Source organism: Daphnia magna, linkage group LG5, assembly GCF_020631705.1.
Source record: "Daphnia magna isolate NIES linkage group LG5, ASM2063170v1.1, whole genome shotgun sequence".
In the NCBI taxonomy this organism is placed as follows: Eukaryota; Metazoa; Arthropoda; class Branchiopoda; order Diplostraca; family Daphniidae; genus Daphnia; species Daphnia magna.
In genome coordinates this window covers 12,024,203-12,042,203 of record NC_059186.1, presented here as the reverse complement: position 1 = coordinate 12,042,203, position 18,001 = coordinate 12,024,203, and the positions used below count along the sequence as shown (strand labels likewise).

At 40.0% G+C, this 18,001-nt stretch overlaps 3 protein-coding genes across 10 annotated transcripts; all 3 read right to left on the bottom strand.

The window, feature by feature from the left end:
• Positions 1 to 869: 869 nt before the first annotated feature.
• LOC116922738 (guanine nucleotide-binding protein G(q) subunit alpha) lies at positions 870 to 8,626 on the bottom strand. 6 transcript variants are annotated; one of them, XR_006647002.1, is made up of 9 exons: positions 7,185 to 8,626; positions 5,415 to 5,599; positions 5,197 to 5,351; positions 4,540 to 4,668; positions 4,258 to 4,349; positions 4,002 to 4,193; positions 3,779 to 3,886; positions 3,102 to 3,254; positions 870 to 2,897 (listed from the first exon to the last, which is right to left on the bottom strand). XR_006647002.1 is itself a non-coding variant. In XM_045174230.1 (8 exons), the coding sequence occupies exons 1-8, from the start codon at positions 7,300 to 7,302 to the stop codon at positions 2,815 to 2,817; spliced, it is 1,062 nt and encodes a 353-aa protein (XP_045030165.1). In that variant the 5' UTR covers positions 7,303 to 8,620; the 3' UTR covers positions 870 to 2,814. The 6 variants fall into 6 exon arrangements, 4 of the variants coding, with proteins under 4 accessions (XP_045030165.1, XP_032785015.1, XP_045030164.1 ...); XR_006647001.1 differs by lacking the exons at positions 4,540 to 4,668; positions 7,185 to 8,626 and adding exons at positions 4,833 to 4,961; positions 5,800 to 6,234; XM_045174230.1 differs by lacking the exons at positions 3,102 to 3,254; positions 3,779 to 3,886 and adding an exon at positions 3,443 to 3,550 and having other exon boundaries at positions 7,185 to 8,620.
• A 1,019-nt stretch (positions 8,627 to 9,645) lies between these two features.
• On the bottom strand, positions 9,646 to 12,625 carry LOC116922737 (GA-binding protein subunit beta-1). Of its 2 annotated transcripts, none has more exons than XM_032929123.2 (6): positions 12,473 to 12,625; positions 11,962 to 12,168; positions 11,522 to 11,884; positions 11,291 to 11,462; positions 11,101 to 11,223; positions 9,646 to 11,031 (listed from the first exon to the last, which is right to left on the bottom strand). In XM_032929123.2, the coding sequence occupies exons 1-6, from the start codon at positions 12,503 to 12,505 to the stop codon at positions 9,917 to 9,919; spliced, it is 2,013 nt and encodes a 670-aa protein (XP_032785014.2). In that variant the 5' UTR covers positions 12,506 to 12,625; the 3' UTR covers positions 9,646 to 9,916. The 2 variants fall into 2 exon arrangements, with proteins under 2 accessions (XP_032785014.2, XP_045030157.1); XM_045174222.1 differs by lacking the exon at positions 12,473 to 12,625 and adding an exon at positions 12,295 to 12,427.
• A 75-nt stretch (positions 12,626 to 12,700) lies between these two features.
• LOC116922732 (structural maintenance of chromosomes protein 1A) lies at positions 12,701 to 17,974 on the bottom strand. Of its 2 annotated transcripts, XM_032929117.2 has the most exons (17): positions 17,733 to 17,974; positions 17,445 to 17,665; positions 16,877 to 17,382; positions 15,928 to 16,819; positions 15,615 to 15,868; positions 15,405 to 15,553; positions 15,061 to 15,331; positions 14,946 to 14,957; positions 14,727 to 14,824; positions 14,475 to 14,656; positions 14,282 to 14,404; positions 14,059 to 14,219; positions 13,851 to 13,995; positions 13,594 to 13,773; positions 13,350 to 13,528; positions 12,984 to 13,161; positions 12,701 to 12,917 (listed from the first exon to the last, which is right to left on the bottom strand). In XM_032929117.2, the coding sequence occupies exons 1-17, from the start codon at positions 17,851 to 17,853 to the stop codon at positions 12,831 to 12,833; spliced, it is 3,759 nt and encodes a 1,252-aa protein (XP_032785008.1). In that variant the 5' UTR covers positions 17,854 to 17,974; the 3' UTR covers positions 12,701 to 12,830. The 2 variants fall into 2 exon arrangements, with proteins under 2 accessions (XP_032785008.1, XP_032785009.1); XM_032929118.2 differs by lacking the exon at positions 14,946 to 14,957 and having other exon boundaries at positions 17,733 to 17,973.
• Positions 17,975 to 18,001: the final 27 nt, after the last annotated feature.

Here is an 18,001-nt window from a genome sequence, read left to right as displayed (position 1 = left end):
TGCAAAAACGGACATCTCTTGGAATTCCATAAAAATTACACATTATACACAAAATTGAACGCTGATTTTGATTATAGTATTAGTTTTCTTGTTGGCTTAGAAATTCTTGAAATTTACGCGACGAAAGTGCTATTGGCGCATCAATTTTGATCTCCAGTTTTCTACTAAATTTAAAAATCTTCAATTCCTAGGCAAAATTTACCTTGATTTTCGTGATCCTCGTTCAATTTAGAATTGAAATCATGTATTTTCAATTAGATTTAGAATTTAGCCAAAAATGAAAAAGTGGGAAGGGTTGTAGTTTTTGTAGTTGTTTTTATGAATGACCGCTAGATGGCTTTTTTTTTCTTGCTATAGCCTTCCCACTTTTGTCAAAATCTGCAAAAACGGATATCTATTGGAATTCAATAAAATCACACACTATCCTTTTAATTGGACGCTGATTTCGATAAGTGTATTAGTTTTCTCGTCGGCCGAGTAATTTTTCACTGCACAAAAGTGCGATTGGCATTACAACTTTAAGCTTCGGTATTCTACGTTAATTTCAAAAACTACAGCTCGTAGGCAAAAATAACCTTCATTTTCATGATCCTCGTTCAATTTGGAATCGAAATCATGTATTTTTAACCAATCTGAAATTATTTCAAATCGGCTGATATGACAAGAAAGCGAATTATTCCCTTGAAATGAGCGTTATGTTTGAATAAAATTCGGTGTTAAACGCTGATTTATTAAGAAATCATTCTTTTCTCGTTAATAATGATTAGCTAGAGATTTTTAACTAGAGCGCACAAACTTGCAATTCCATAACATTAAATCGATAACCAATTAAGATAAAATGAATTTTGAAAATTTGAATTTTCAACACATCATTTCAACCATTTCTTCATTTCCAATGTCGGATTAAATCATCAATACAGTACACGGTACAGTACAATACAATAGAATTACAATTGAAATTAAGAAAAGAGAGCTAGAGATAGCGAATGAAATCAAACGGATCAAAGTCAAGACACCGCCATTATTCAATTTTTTTCCTTTTTTTTCCATTTCCTTTCGTTTTTTGTTTTTTTTTTGTTTTTCTTTGTTTTGTTTATTTTTTTTTTCGAGCAAGACAGCACACAAGTGGCGGGAAGAAAATGATTTTTTTTTTTACCTTTTTTACTTTTTTTTCTGATTAACAAAAATAAAAATAAAAGAACTACGAATCTATGTCATCTTTCTTGAAGGGGTTACAAGAAAACCCTAACATAGAAAGTAATTGAAACTGATGGCCACACACCATCCGCGCGCAAAATATAAACAAACGCATTCATTGATAAAAACTAAAGAATCAAAACTGGGAGGATAGGGAATGGGTGGTAGGCGGGTCACAGTATATAGAACAAGTGAGAAATGGGAAGATAAGAGGGAGAAATGGGTTTGGAAGAAGGGAATAGGGAGAATTTAAAAAAAAAATTGAAAAATTGCACATACACACGATGGAGGAGCGAGAACAATCAATTTGCGACTAAAATGGCCGATGACTTCGTTTTTTTTTTCTTTTAAGTACAGTCAAAAGAAATGAAGAATAACGTATAGATTCCATGGGTCCGCAGAAGATTTAATCATTTTTTTTTTTTCCTTTTCTTATGTCATGTCCCCAATAATGAACAACTGGCGGGCGAGACTAGAGCCGAAATCGGGAGGAGAAGAAGTGGAGAGAAGAAGGGGGGAGGCGGTCAGTGCAGGGAAAAAAGGGTATCGTCCTATCTGTCTTAATTTTCTTTGTCTCCCGCGCAGAAATGAACACGCAGTGACAAAACTGTTATAATAATTAATATTAGTACGATTCTAGCTAGGCAATGTTTCTTCCCCCCGCCTTCTGCTTCAGTTAACCTGCGCACCTTCTTACAAAACCTGTCTACACGTTAGTTTCGCCTGTGATCAGCACATCTCATATAACATGCACATACACACACGCACACACACAGACATACACACATAGAAATTTCATTGAATACAGAATGTGTGTTTTGCCCTTAATTTCAAACAACAAAAAATGCTTTCGAGTCGAAACGGGATTTAAAGAAACAAAAACGAAAAACTCAAGCAATTCTTCTACATGTTTTGTATCTAATTGAACCTTTTAACTCGAGTTTTTTTTTGGGGAGGGGGGGAGGGGAGTCGAAATCTGAAGGAGGGTAGCAGAGCATAAGAGATAGGAGAGGAAGAAACAAATGATCGACATTTTTTTTTTTTTTTTTTGCTTTTGTTGTTGTCTCTTTTTAAATTCATTATGTACACAGAGCGGAAACGGGCAAAGGGGAGGACGCGGTTGTGTCAGGGAAAGGAAGAGGTAACACCATTTGGTCACTGAGCTCTGCGAACGATTCACAACTTGACCTGTTTTTAATGCGCAGGTCACGACGAATATCAGTCTCCCTCTCCCCCCTCAAAAAGTGGCAAAGAGAGAGCAAAGAGAGAGCGCAGCATGTTCAGATTCTAACGGCATTTCACCACACCACTACGATTTTTTTCCCCACCCATTTGCAGTGGCTTTAAACTAATTGGGCAATCAAGAGAAGAAATTGAAGGAAATTGAAAACAATTTTTAATTTTAACGCATTGCTATCCGAATCCCAAGTAACCATGGAACCAGACTTCTTGCTATGTTCACTTCCCATCCCTATATATCTTTTTCTTCTTTCTTCCTTTGAAGACTTAAGAAGGGTGGGGTAAAGGAGGACTGAGGCGGAGGGAGAGCAAGAGCGGATTCTTCAGTGAACTTTTTTTTGCGTGTTATCGTGAAAACAGGAAAGGGATCGAAGAAATTCACACCAAATTGTACTCCCGCAAGTTGAGTTGCAGAATAGTATCCTTAACGGCGGCAAAAACAAAACGAATATTCTCCGTATCTATGAAAAAAGGTAAAAAACAAACAAAACAAAACAATAATTAATCAAGATTCATCATAGCAATGGATATACCTACACGCCAACATAGTTTAGATATCAACAACTAAGTACTGCTTACATACATCCCTCCCTCCCGCTCTTGTTCCATTGCATAGCAAACTAATTTGGAAGCAGCAAAAATTTACCCCCATTCACCCGAAATACCTGAACAACTTTTCCCCCAATGCAAGTTTATCTGGCGATGGCAACAATTTTAAATCTGGCTTTCTTTTTTTTAAGCCAGATTGTACTCTTTCAGTGCAGTCTGCATGATTGTGTCTTTGACGGCACAAAACACCAGCTTAATATTCTCAGTATCTGTCAAGGAATTTTAAATTCGGTTAGATGTCAAGTCACATGTCTGACAGACATACTTGTACCAGCTGGCCAAAAAAGCGATTCTTTTATCTAGCTACCCTGATAAAAGCTGGGTTCAGAATTGTGTAAATCAGTTGACATACAAGTAGGTGACTGATAACCGAAAAAGAAAAAGATAGCGACACTACCTGTAGCACACGTAAAATGGGAGTAAATGATTTTATCCGAATCTGGATTCAGGTCGACAAACATCCGTAAAATAAACTCCCGAGCTGCTATGGCATCACGCTGTGGTCCTGCAAAAGCAAACATTTCACGCGAGAAGGTATTAGCAACATGAGTACTACTACTGCACTAGCACTATAATGAACCAATGGTAAATTGACAATGGAGGGAAATGGGCGGGACAGAAAAAAACTTGTTTCAAACTAGCAAATACTTTTGCCAAAATACTGCTCTGCTAATCAACTGTTTAACATATTTGCTTGAAGCGCAAAGGCTTGCTTTAAGAATGATGCTGAAACCTGTGGCGACAGTGAAGTGGGAATAGCAACTTCGATCCGGATCTGGATTCATTGCCATGTACATTTTCAAGATGTACTCGCGAGCAGCGACATGATCTTTTTTGGGTCCTTTTTGCGGATATTAATTTACAATAAAATGACATTTTTCGTGTGTGTGTAGAGGGGACAACATTTCAATCAATAAAAGGAGTGAATGAAACAAGAGTGAGAAAAGAATATTTACCGTCATATTCGGGGAAGTAGTCGACTATGTGGGAGTAAATAATCTTCTCTTCTAGAAGATCTTTTTTGTTCAAAAACAAGATGACTGACGAGTGCTGGAACCATGGATACGTGATGATAGTGCGGAATAAAGCCTTGGACTCTTCCATTCGGTTCTCGTTGTCTGATTCAAAAAGAATCTGATCGTACTCGCCTAAACGAAACAAAATTCACATAAGAGCGCAATAGTTTTGGTTGCCATTAAAACTTTGTTTTACTTAATGCAACGAGGAAGATGATGGAAGTAACATTTTCAAAACAATGAATCCATTTCCGTCGTTCGGATCGCTGTCCACCCACGTCCACCATCCTGCGAGAAGAAGCAATTATTTGTAAATCTTATTCAAAAAATTCACCATCTCGTCTACAGAAGCTGTTTGCTTGATCAACCTAGGGTGTGTGGTCATTTTACTGAATTTCTAGCGACGAATACCATCAAAAAGGTTTTTTTTTAAAGAAAAGCCCTGCAATCCCAACGCTACTGCAGTTTTAACCCTGACCGAAAAAGGATCGAATCCAAGTCGAATGGATATTCAATGATTCCAGTAGTTGCAATACGAGCGCGAAGAATATCTTGTTCAGATGGCAGATAACTGGGCAATGCAATCCGTTCCATGTCGTCCAAATAGCTTTAACAAAACATTATGAATCACGTTATTGATGTTCGCATGACACTCAGAGATGGCCCAAGTCGCAAAAGAGTCAAACATTGCGCACGGGGAGCGGAGACAGAATCATTGGATTAACAATCAAATTTAGAAGCAAAATGAATAATAGCGGGATAGTACTGTACCTGAAGCGGATCTCTTGCAGGTCAAATGGATATTCGATGATGCCCGTTGTAGGGACACGAACGCGCAAAATATCTTGCTGCGTGGGTAAATAATCCGGAGCGGCAATACGATCTAGCGCTTCTAAATAGCTGTAAGAAGGTAAAAGCGGAAGGGAAAAGACACACACAAAAAAAAAAAAATAGTTCCGCAACGGGAAGAATGTCAGAAACTGGCATCAACGAATCAAACTAGACTAGGAAGCAAATAACATTATACAAGAGCTTTTGCAAGCGAAATGCTACCGCCTTGTTTTTTCATTAATAGACAACGAGTTGTTTTAATAGGAATGAACAACTGATGAAAATGAGATTCAGGTTTTCTTACTATTTAGCAGAATCAGTGAGTTGATATTCACGCCTCCGGTCATAGCATTCTTGTATGCCGGCATCTCTCCACAAGTCCCGTATGGCTTCGACGTAAGGGCTTTCAAAAGTTGTGACAGTTTCGTAGTCAACGGACCGGACTAGTTCCGCTTTTTCCTGTAAATATTTTTCATTGTATGAATTTAACAGACACGTTTGTTTAAAATTTTAAATACGTACTATATTAGGCGAGTCTCCGTAAGAAATGTGTAACATATCCATGGCTCGTATCATGCTCTGCATTGCCATGAATATGTTTTGATAGACGAGTTTGATAAAACCCCGTTTGTCTTCGTCGGAATAACCGGCACCGTGAATGATGCGCATCTGCTTGATGAAAGTAGATTTCCCCGATTCTCCCGTACCTGGGAATGAACAAACAAAGAAAAAAGAAGAAAAAAACAACAAACGTTTTGTTAGTGATAAAATATGGAATCAGATTGACGTACGCAATAATAATTCCGTTTGCTCATATACGAATGGGCAAACGGAATATCGACAAGGTGTAATTCAATTCTGTCACCCCTGATTTAAATAATGGGGGAAGAAAATGCAAATGTCTTGCCCTGCAAAAGCATCACGACGTCCATTCTAATGCGTGACTTTTTCGGTTTCAAGGCAGGTATGGCTAGTAATGGCGGAACCAGTGAAGGCTGTCTGGGATTGCCATCCATATCCCGTCGCTGGAAGCAGCACGAGAGCTGATCCACTAGCGAACGACCAGCGCAATTCATTGTTGTCAAGCTGGGCATTCTGTCTATCCCCTCCCTCTCCCCCTTTTAGCACTTGGATCAGGTGTTTGCTCTTCGGCAGGTGATTTCAACGCACAACACTCATCAAAAGGAATTCTACCACTCGATAATATAAGGCGAATTTCACACCATCGAACAAAATTGGAAATCTACCGGAATGTCCATCACAAAGTGGTGTTTCTTACATGATAAGAGAACAACTTAAAAGAGTTCACCTTAGCAGACGCCATCTTGGCAATGACTGAAGAAGAAATTCATCCAACAACGCCCTGCAAGGTTGTTGTTCTCTTTCCCTTCTTATTCTCAGTTTCCAGTCCGCACTTTGCTTAACATCGGTTTACAATCCGCATTTACAGTCCCGAAGCGCCCCGAGGTACTTTTTTTTATTCACACGTTGCTCGGCACACGGGAGAGTTGAAAAAAATAAAATTATCGTGTCTCGAACCCGCCCGTTCATGTGTGTCTGTGTCTGGCTGTGCGTGTTTTCCCCGCCAGCAAAACCGGACACAGCTTGCACCATGCACGGGGGAACGCTCTACTATACACTGCATTGAAGCTTAGAAAAATTCAGATATGATAGATGGATTGAAAGAATAAGAAAAAAAAAAAAAAAAAAACTTGCCGGCCACCATTGCCAGAAAAATTCCAACACATAGCGATGCGAAATGAATATCCCCCCTCCCAAAAAAAAAATTGCTTTTAGCAACAAACGAGTGAGGAGATTCTACAGCTAATGCCTTTATAATATGTATCAGCAGTGTGGATGGGTTGGCAAAAAAAAAAAGGGAAAAAAAAAAAAAGACTACGAGCAATCGCAGGCCAGAGCAACAACGTTCTAAAAATATTCCCGGCAATGTAAACAATTGCACGATGTTCCTCCTGACTTTCCACCAGTTGTAACTGGCAACAGCCTGGACCATTTGATGACATAAAATGGCTTAAGTGGAGAGGCAAACTTTGCTGTAATTGAGAAAACAACTGATTTCAGTCAGTGGCTGTATGTGGATTTTGAACCTGCACTATCTATATCTTATGATAAGAATGTGGAGAAGAACAAGATAGCAACAGGCTAGGCAGCAACAGCAAGGAAGCTTGAGAATTGCAGGTGAAAAACCTGCTTCTTATTTCCAGGATCGCTAAAGGGCTGCATTGAAAACTAAATATGAAGGAAAAACAAGGAATGAAATATTATAAATACCGAGCAAGAGCAGTTTGAGTTCTTTTCTGGCATTCTGTTTGTCTCTTCGCAGCTGTTTTTCAATTTCTTGGTTTATCCGTCGTTGTTCTTTGGCTTCTTCAGACAGGCAGCAGGCCATCGTGCTGTGTGTTCCTCACTTGACAATAGGCAAATACTAGAAAGAGTTCAGCAATGGCAGCAAGGCTGTGAAATGACAGCAAAAATTTTGTTCTTGGGATGAATGTCTTCTTTTTCAACGTAAACTTGAAGAGCACAGATTGCAACTCCCCGTTCTCTGTGGTGGTTTTCAGTATGTAGCAGCAGAGTATAAGCCAGTTGGTGATGTCCAGCAAGGGCGTTTTGTGTGATTATCTAAGAATCCACGATACTTGTCAAAAATTCCCCTGGTTTTTCTAGGTTCCTGTTTCGTTTTTCCGGCGTGAGAGACTGCAAATGGCGTTCGATTTTCTTTTCCTTTCACGCATAGAACAAGCAAAACACTTTCACATACACACAAATGACTTGCGTCGGTTTGTTTCAAGTAAAAAAGGCTTTTTTTTCTTCCCAAGTTATGTTGTGTCCGAAAATAATAAATAAAAAAAACACGACGACGCGAGAGGGTGTGGGACGGACGTGTCAAAACTGAATGGCCCCTGTCGTCTAGTCTTGTGTGTGTAGAGGGAGGGGAGAGAAAAAGGATGGAGGGGGATAGGGAGGGGAGGAGAGTCGGTCTATAGACAGAGTCGACGGCTTTTTCGGCGACTTGCCTGTGTGTGTGTAGTATAGCACAGACACAGTCACGATGAAATATTCTTCTTTCAGAGTACTCAATATGTGGTCGAGATGATGGCCCTATTGGCTGATGAATATTACTTGGATGAAAATGAAACTTTGGTTGTGTTTTCAAACAGAGGCAGCAGCGATTTGGTTGTAGGTGAAAAACGGCGACGCCTGATGATGAGGCCCCGCCAGCAGCACAGCACAATGTGTCACTTTCCGCATTCTTGGCGCCGTTATATAGAGCATAAGTCAGGCTCTCATTTCACTGGGCTCTTTATTCTCTCAAACAGACATACAGCAGGGTGGTGGTAGTGTTGTCTGTGTGTGAGCAATGGGGGTGGGGATTTGGCAAAAGGCGATAGAGTATAGAACGAGCGAGAGACACGCATATACACATCCACACACACTCGACGGGGCGGCGGCCGCGTTGGCCAAATTAAGTTTACGTGAAAGGGAAAGAAACAAGAGAGATGAAGAAAGAATCCTTACACGAGACTAATGTCGAGGTGAGAGACTAGAGTGAGCTCACAGTATAGGAAAAGCCAAACAGCAACACCAACAGCACACACACTCAGACTGGAAGGAGGGAAATAATAGGATCTGACGATCGAAACAAGATGTCAGGCGGAGTCGGTCTCGGCTCTCACGTTCTCCTCCGTCGCTACAATACTCGGCTCGGCATTACGACAGGAGAGCGGTTTCGGCTCTCTCCGGCAGCTTCATGAGTTTCATACTGGTGCCGCATCGAGACGCCATTGTCGCGGCCCTGTCAATACCCCCCAATCATGGCGTTTACCTCACCCCTCCCTTTGGCAACGCCATTGACACCTAGCGGCTATTCATCTAACTTTGTTTTCCAAAATTTAAGCAAAAATGTTCAGAATTTTTTTTTGTTAGCTGACTTTATACGACATTAAAAGGTCGATTGTTTATTAATCAACAAAATGCCAAGAACTTACAACCCGGCTGGAAATTTTCTTCTTGTTTGGAGTTACGACATTATGCGATAAGATGTAACGTAATGCAACACAAACGAGGCCGACCAAAAAAGTTTGCAAATACGAATAGTGCTGAAGAGAAAAAGACAATAATCCAATAATAATTCCACAAGTATGGGTTTTAAGATACAGGAGCCCAAAGAAGTCTATCAAACTGTTAAATTTGACTCTACGTTCGGTTGGGTTTCCCTTATCTGTCTAATTTAATCCGAATTCATAATTTCAAACAGGACAACTTCCGCTTTCTTCTTTTCAGCTTCTGCCAAATGTCAAAAAGTCCATTTTTTGTTTTGTTTTAAAAACAGTCCCTACGAGAAACTTTGTAAGGTTGCTATACTCATGCCTCTGATCCTGTTAAAGTCTCCTAGCGAAACTATCTTGCGACATTTTCACGAGTTCTTCCGGCACGTGAAAGCTGTCGTCGGGTTTCCCACTGTTTCTTGTGTGACATGCTACATGGAAAACCTCGCAAGTGCCCAAAAGCAAAAGTAGGAAGGAGAAATAAACAATAATAAATTTACTTGGAGGATCTTTAGCGGGACACGGTGAGTAGACCAGAAATATTTCTCCTTCTTTCCTAGAATTCTTGCATCCCATATCACTTATCCGATTAATCAACTCTGTGTGCACGGAAAATAACCAATTTCGACAGGATTATCGATTGTTCAGTAGCGCCAATCCGATTCGATTTTGCCCACTTGCAATTAATAATTCCGACGCGTTTTCTTTATTTTCAATTATTCAACATTTTCTCTATACGTAATATAAAAACAATATTTGACTCGGGAGTATAAACCTTTCCACAGAATACGAAGGAAGAGATGAAGATTGGTTAAGAAGAGCGCTTCTTTCTCCTTTTTTTTTTTTCTTCTTTTCCATTTTTTTTTGTCTTTTGTTTTACGGCAGTTTGTCAACGAAACACCAAAAGCTGGTGTAGGTAAATTAACGATATGGAGACACGTCACATACAGGCCATCAACTACTGAAGGAATACTGGGAGGCAGCCTGTCGTATGGAAGCCAGTTGCGCGGCCAATCGGCTGGGGTCGAGAAGGTCATCGTCATTATCGGCCGCGCCGGCTGAGAACTGACTGTTTTCTTCTTCCATAATCGAGAGCCAGACCGGCGGGTTGTTGTTACCGTGACACGATTCTGACTCATCATTGACAAACATGTCGTCATCGGCATCCAGCGGTGGCGCAGCGTTGTTCAAGGTAGGTTGGTGATGTTGCTGACCTTGCGTCTGGGCTGACCTGGAATGCATTGGCGCTAATGCCACAGCGTTTGTTGGACAGTCTTCTTCGTCTGCTTCTTCTAACGTCACAGATTTTCTCCGTTTTCTTTGACACAGAATTGTGATGGGAGTCGTACGAGCTGATCCTTTAAGTTGACCAGATTTGAAAAAATGAAGTTTCATATCGTCCGTCTCAGAGTTCACTGTTGGCGTAACATTAGCGCTAGCAGAATTATGCATTGCAATATTGTTCGTTTCTATCATCGCTATTGATGGAGACGAGATGTCCAAGGAAGGCATGGAGACTTCTTGGGATGAGACCAAATCAAACTCGGATGGTGCAGGTATATGGTCTTCGTGATATTGACCATTTGTGCTTTTAACTTCAATTGAAGTTGGTTCTGAACATGGTTCATCCTCGATCAAAATAGGCATACTCAAATGAAGTTGGGGTGGTTTAGCTTCCGTTGCAGGCTCAGTTGTCAAGGAATTGTGCAAATCTTGACTCGCGATCGACCCTGGCGCACTTGAATCTAGTCGTGGAATTGGCGCTTTGCTTGCAGCGATTGCATTGGCGGCTAATGGCGCTGCGAGCTTGGTATTGGAAATTTTCTCGGTTGAAAGAGAGAAGTTTTTCGGGAGTGAAAAAATCACAGGTTTGCCAGTACTATTTCCTCTATTTTGCAACCGGCCGGCAATTGCCATAAACTGTTCAGCGGTAATTGTGACAACTCTTGGATGACCAGAACTAGGCGTAGACGAAAGCTTTGGTTTCTTTGCCACCGGTGCGACTTGAGCAGATTGAGCTACAGAATGGCTATCTTTCTTCAAATGATTTAATGCCATTTTGCCAGCTTCTACGGAATGTTAATTTCCATGTTGTAGTTAAGAGAATGCCTTTTTATAGAGACAAGAACTGGATTTACCTGTCAGACCAATACTCTGCCCGCTTTCGAGGGCTGAAGTCAATAATGTCGAGTTATCTACTGGTAAAAAGGAAATACCGTGGGATTCCAGCAGTTTCAAAGCTTCATGTGACGTCGATTCAGCTGAAAAAAAGAATGCAATAGGGCTTCGTTAATTATCCGTAAGTCAATAAAGACTGCAAGCTCATACAGTTAAGCGTGTTGGCAGTCAATTTTTCCAAGGCATCTTCTTCAGGTGAAGTTTTCCATGTAGGGCTTTTTACTGAGCTGATTTCATGGCTAGAATTTACATGCCTGACCGCTTCTGTTCTTCCGTTGACAATGGGACTATGGGTTTTATTATTTCTTTGAAGCATCGCAGCCTGAATTCACATTTTAATGAAGGCATACATCGTAATATGGAAACAATAATACGATATACCTCAAGTTGCAGCGCAATATCTTCAAAGCCATTATCACAGGCTATATCCATTGCCGTTTTGTCAAATTTATTAAAAACTACGACATCAGCTCCATACGAAAGGAGAACCGTGACAACGTCTCGGTGGCCGCGTTCAACAGCCCAATGAAGGGCTGTCATCCTTAACATATCTTTGCTATTGATATCTGCACCATGTTCTAATAGCATTTGAACAATAGTGGTATAACCTTCCTCAGCTGCCATTTGTAAGGCAGTTCGGTCAACTTTGGTTTTAGCATCCCTGAATATGCCAGCTTTAAGTAGCAACTCTACAGTTTCAACATGGCCTGCTTTCGCAGCTGCATGCAAAGGTGTTGTACCAAGCTGGCAAATAAAAATACAATAATAAAATGTGAAATCCTACATCTCCTCAATTTTAAATATAACCTAAAAATCCTTACCCAATTTCCAGTGAAGGGTGCTCCACCTGTCATTAGCGATCTTACTGATTCTAGGTTATTCTCTGATGCTGCTTCCAATAGTTTCTTTCCCATTTCAACCATATTCTGGTTAGAGATGGGCAGCTGATTTGCTTGGGATAAAAGAAGTGAACCTTCTTGCTGTTGGCCATCACTGTTTTCTCCAAGAAGCTGTGAAGGAAACTCTATCTGTAAAATGAATTGGATTAAACGGTTGAGCAAAAGAACAAAGGTATTGAGAGAACAACATAAAAGCCAACACCAACAATGCTGGAAACCACTAAAGTTAAACGCTAGCCGATTTTGGAGACTTACTGGGTGTACTTGATTTCAAAACATTCCAAATTTTTACTAATTTAAAGATAAGTGGAAGTCTTGCACTGTCGATGCCGGAAGCAGACCGACTTCCGTTGTTTTCAATTGGATTTTTTACATAATTTAACAGTGAGCAAAAAAGTCTAATAAATGTTTAAAAACCTTTAACAACGCTTACCACAGCATCCAGTAAAATTTGATTATGATCCATTTTTCAGGTTGTGTTTGTTTTATTTTTCACTTCTGCTTTGGTACAAACTTGCCATTCTCTATAAACCACGCGGTCCAATATGGCGGCAAGCGTTCGTCATTTGTTTTTCTTCTGAAATATTCTAGCAGAGCATTGGCCGAGGGAATTCCAAAACTTTCTATTTTTTAAGAATCGACACTTCTACGCAAACGGATATAAATGAGAACATACATGTATTTAAAAGGAACCCACTTTAAAATTCGTTTCGCGCTGAATAAAACAAAATGCACAACATGGCTAAAAATACGCTTAAAAACCCCTTAAAATAAAAAAAAGGAAAATAAACTCATAAACGTTGAGTCTCTTCAAACTGGTGGGGCGGATATTGGGTAAGATCCAGAAGAAGCATCTTGCTGATGAGACACTCTCCAGGCTTTGAAAAAGACGAAAAATTAGTTTTGCAACTAGCATTGAAATAAATCCACAAAAAAAATCTTACGTCAGGACAAACTCCAATAAGTGCATCAGCGTGGCTATAAAATTCCTCTTTTAAAGAAATGACGATGGTTTGCAAGTTGGCTGTTTGCGTCCGGATGAACCCAGCTACTTTACTTATATTCGTGTTATCCAGAGCAGCATCGATCTCATCCAATACAAAAAAGGGAGCCGGCTGATAGCTACATATTATAAAGAAAATTAAAAAAAAATAAATAAATAAACCAGAATACAATAATAATAATAATATTTATATGTACAAGCAATTTTTTTTACTTGTTTAATCATAGCTAACTAAGAAAGACAAAACCTGCGCAACTAAACAAAAATGGGACAAATACTACTTGTAGTTTATTACTAGAGGACATACCTGTGAATGGCAAACAGTAGCGCCAAAGCTGCAACAGTCTTTTCTCCTCCGGAAAGATTTGACATGGGCTGGAAACGTTTACCGGGTGCAACACAATTGTAATTGATTCCATCAAGGTAAGGTTCTTCAGGGTTTTCTGGACCTAAAAACGCTTGGGCAGATTGGTTCTTCGCCAACGACTAAAACGAATAAAAGAATTAGTATGAATTACAATTGAGTTGATTTCGAAGAGATAATTTGATACCTTATAAATGCCATCGATTTCGTTGGAAACGTGTTCAAAACATGACATGAAGAGATCGAAGCGCTCCTTCTTTACCCTCTCGAACGCCTGTTTAGCTTTTTTGGTTTTAACACGAGCCTTTTCGAACTCTTCATTTGTCTCATGTAGCTTTTCCCTCGCTAAATCCAATTTTTGCATAGCCTGTGATTAACGAAAACAGAAGAAAGCAATAATGAAGAAAACGGGTCGTAGATAAGGCGGTGACATGAAAAACGTACTCGCATATTCGGAGCTTGAATCCGCTGAATGGTGTTGTTCAACTCATTTACATGACGCTGTAGGCGGTCACCTTCGCGGCGCACCTCGTCCGATTCAAAGAGGTCTTTGTACTTATCGGGTAGGTCAGAATAATCAATAACAATTCTAACAGAATTTACAACAACCAAATTAAAAACACGAACCCAACGATTGCGGTATGCGACTAACCTGTCTTCTCGTTCGTATATAGTTTGAGAATTAGCCACAGTGTTAAGCGAATCGTTTCCTGATGTTGTCACCGACTCAGAATTCATACTTTCTGTGATATTGCCGTCTTGTTCTATGTCTTCCATGTTACCACGTGACATTGGAATAATAATATCTTCCATCTATATATTTTCAAAATTTAAAGTCTATGGTTTGCGCCACAAATTAAAATGATTGCGTGTACCTTAGACTGTTTTAAAATACTATGTCTTTCGCCCCTCTTTTGATCAATTTTCGCTTCCATGCTGGTGATTGACTTTTGAACGTTCTGCAGGTCTTTGGCCACTGTTCCCATATCTCGTCGAGCCTAGATATTATTAGAAAAGAGCAATAATAAAATAATTGATAAATAAGTTAAAATTTTATCCTAGCGATACCAAAGCCATGTCTTCTTCCATATTGTCAAGATCGTTCTTTTTTGACATTCGCGTCGATTTAATGTCATCCAACTTCCGCATTTCCTTGTCGATCTCACTCATTTGTTTTTGCTCGGCCTGTTTGGCTCTTTCTAGTTCTTCTTCATCGTCACTGACAGATCTTTCCCAACGTTCCACGTTAGCTGTAAGTGTTCCAATAAAATAAATTTGTATTAAAGTTAACCGCTAAAAAATGAATGATTTAGGTCGTACTCTGTGTGTCCCGGGAGCGCTCGAATTCCAGCTGGTTGAGTATCCGATTCTTTTGGTTCTCAAATTCTAGACGTTTCTTGGCTCGCTCTTGTTGGGTCCTAAAGATAGAAAGCAAATTTTTGATAAATAAGTTCAGCTTGGACCACTAAAGGAAACAAAAGGACTGAAGACTGGCTACTAGCTACTACTAATTGCATGCATACTGAGCTGGTACAGTACCATGTATGAAGCCTGCCAGAACAGCGGGCCAATCAGAAGCAAAATACATGAAGAGTTACGTATTTATTATGCGACATATTCTAAAGAAAAACTTTGAATTTAATAAAAACCAGACCTGAGTTCCCGCTCTTCATACTGTCGGATGTTAGCAACACCAATCTGAGCGCAAAATTCAGCAAAAACGGTATCTTCCACACGGTTCATGCGTTCCTTGACATTTTGGATTAACAAATCTCTCTCCCGCATGATTTTTTCGATTTCATCGGTGGCAGGGGCAAAATTTCTCAATTGGACTTCCAGTTTCACAATTTCTCCCTGTGACTGTTCTATCTGTTTGGCGGTTTTCTCTCGATCCGACAACGCGTAGCGAAGCCTAGAATCCAAACCTTAAAAATAAGGATTAGATTTACTCATGCGATTCTAACAAAAACTTCACAAATACGAAGCCTTCCGCGTTACCTTTGACGGTACAATTGACTGTATGCAATTCAGATTCTTTCCTTGATTTCTTCATAGCTTCCCGCAGCTCTTCGCTGAGTTTTTCTTTGTTGGATTTCAAGGCACTGAGCTGTTTATCATTCCAGCGGGCAGCCTTCTTCTCCAGATCCCTGATGTAGCAAGAGGATTGAGAAAAATTAAGCCTTAATTCTTTCAAATGTTACAACTAACCGAGAGCCACCGGAAATCAGACCAGATTTCTGGTAAAATGTGCCGTCCAAAGCCACAGCGTCATAACGATCACCGTCTTCCATTTCATAAGCCACTTTCATGGCGTCCTCTTGTGTGTCGCAAACTAATGCATTATTGGTAACAAACAAAACGGCCTTTTTGATTTCGGGTGGGTCGTATTGCAACACATCGTAAAGCAAACGGACGTTCGGTGGGTCCCTGATGACACGTAGTCGCTCCTTCAAAGGTTTCGCCTAGAGAAAAAGAATGTTTGCAAAGCTGTTTAACGTGTAAAAAAAAAAAAAAATTCTACCTTTAAATAGTTAAGAGGGAGAAATGTTTCCGGCTCTAACATTTGCTCTTTGAGATACTGAATGCAGTTTCGAGCTGTTTCTTCAGTATCAACTACGATGGCTTCCATATATTTACCCAGTAGCTTGGTTACGGGTATGTTGAAACGTTGGTGAACCGGATGGCACATATTAATGATTCGATCGTAAACACCGCGATAGAGACGCTTAAAGTTCTCGACAATTTCTTGCTTTTTACGGCGACGCGCGTCTTCATGTTTGTCGACTTTAGCTTCACCTAAATTTTTCGAGATTCCATCTAATTTGCTTTGTAGCGTATCGATCTGGTTCTTGGACTGCTCGACTTCGTTCGTCAAATCACCCTGCAATTTCATCTGCTCTTCTAGAGCCGTTTCAGTTGTTCGAATATGCTCCATTAACTTGTCAGAGCGTTTTTGCGTCTCTTCGAGCTCGTGTTGCCGCTGACGCAGTTGGTTTTCGATTTCACTACGGACACGAGACTCATTGTCCAAGCGATCTTGATCAGACTTTTGTTCGCGATTCACCGAATCAAGTTCTTGCAGGTAACGCGCCGATTGTCTTCCCGCCTCTTCCTTCAAACGATGGTACTGAGCAACTTGTTCTTCCTCCAAGTGAACGCTGCGACCCTGACTTTGGCTCTCCGATTGCAATTCAGCCTCATATTCTTCTCTTCGCCTGTCCACTTCCGACAACTCTTTTTCAAGTTGCTCAATATCCTCTGCATGGGCATCATTGGCTTTTCTCGCTTGAGTAAGCGATTTTTGGGCCGCTTCTAACTTTTTCTGCATGTGCGTCACTCGTTCTTTGGCTTTGATAAAGGTTGGGCGTTTTTTATTAATTTCAGATTCAATTTCGCGTATGTCTTGTTCCATCCTAAGAAGTTAACATTAGAAATGAATACTACAAAACAGACAGAATAAAAACATTTACTTAGCAAGTTCTCTTCCGATTTTAGTGTGTTCCTTTTTCTTCTCTTTTAAGATTTCATCGGCTTTTTCTTTGCGCCTCTCAATCTTCCCAAGTTCTTGTTGTTTCTTGGCAATGTCTTCCCTGCAAGTTTTGATATCTTGTTCACAATGATACAGCTTGAACAAGTACAGCACAACTTGCTGTTCTGCTAGGTCTTCACGAAGCTTTTGGTACTTCTCAGCTTCCTCTTTCTCCATTCTAGCTTCTTTCCTCTCAGCAGCAATACCTTTCTTTTTTTGCAGTGTAAATTGAGTGTCTTCTTCAGCTTTTAACATTTCTGCTTTTAACCTATCATAATCTTCCTTCAAAGCCCCAGAGCCTGATATTTCTTCAAATAATGCTGTTCTTTCTTTAGGATTTTTCATTGCAATATTTTCAACAGCTCCTTGAAACACCAAGAAATTCTTTGCCTTTACATTGATGCCTAATTTCTCCAACTCAGTGAAGTATCGTTGGGGATTTACCATCTAAGTGGAAAGAAAACCTTAAAACTTAAACCATGCTTATGAGATTTGAAAGCTGCTCTTACCTCTCCATTAAACCTGTGTTCAGATGAAGAACCTTGGACAATCCTAGTAAATTTGAGTTCTGTTCCATCTTCCACTTCAAATATGGCCGAAACCATTGCAGACCGAGACACTGGTTTGTTTATAGATGCTCCATGAATGAGATCACTGAGCCGTTTTACTCTGAGTGTTTGAGTTTTTTCTCCCATTACAAAGCTAACAGCATCCATGAAATTAGATTTTCCTATAAAGAAATTTGATTGAGAATTCAACGAATTTATAGCAGAAAGAGCTACGATCTTGTTTTATACCTGATCCATTTGGGCCAATTACAGCCGAAAAGTTCTTAAGGGGGCCAATACGTTGAAACCCTTGGTACGATTTGAAATTTTCGACTTCAATGTACTTAAGATTTGATCTTACTTTCGCCATCTTGGCAAAACTACACAATTTTATGGCCCTTAGCTAAAAATTCGGATATAAAAACATCGGGAGAAGGAGAGAACAAGTCGACACGAAAGGCAACGCCATGCAAGCCCGCGTATTCTTGAAACACCGTTGCCTTGGTATTTTTGTCATT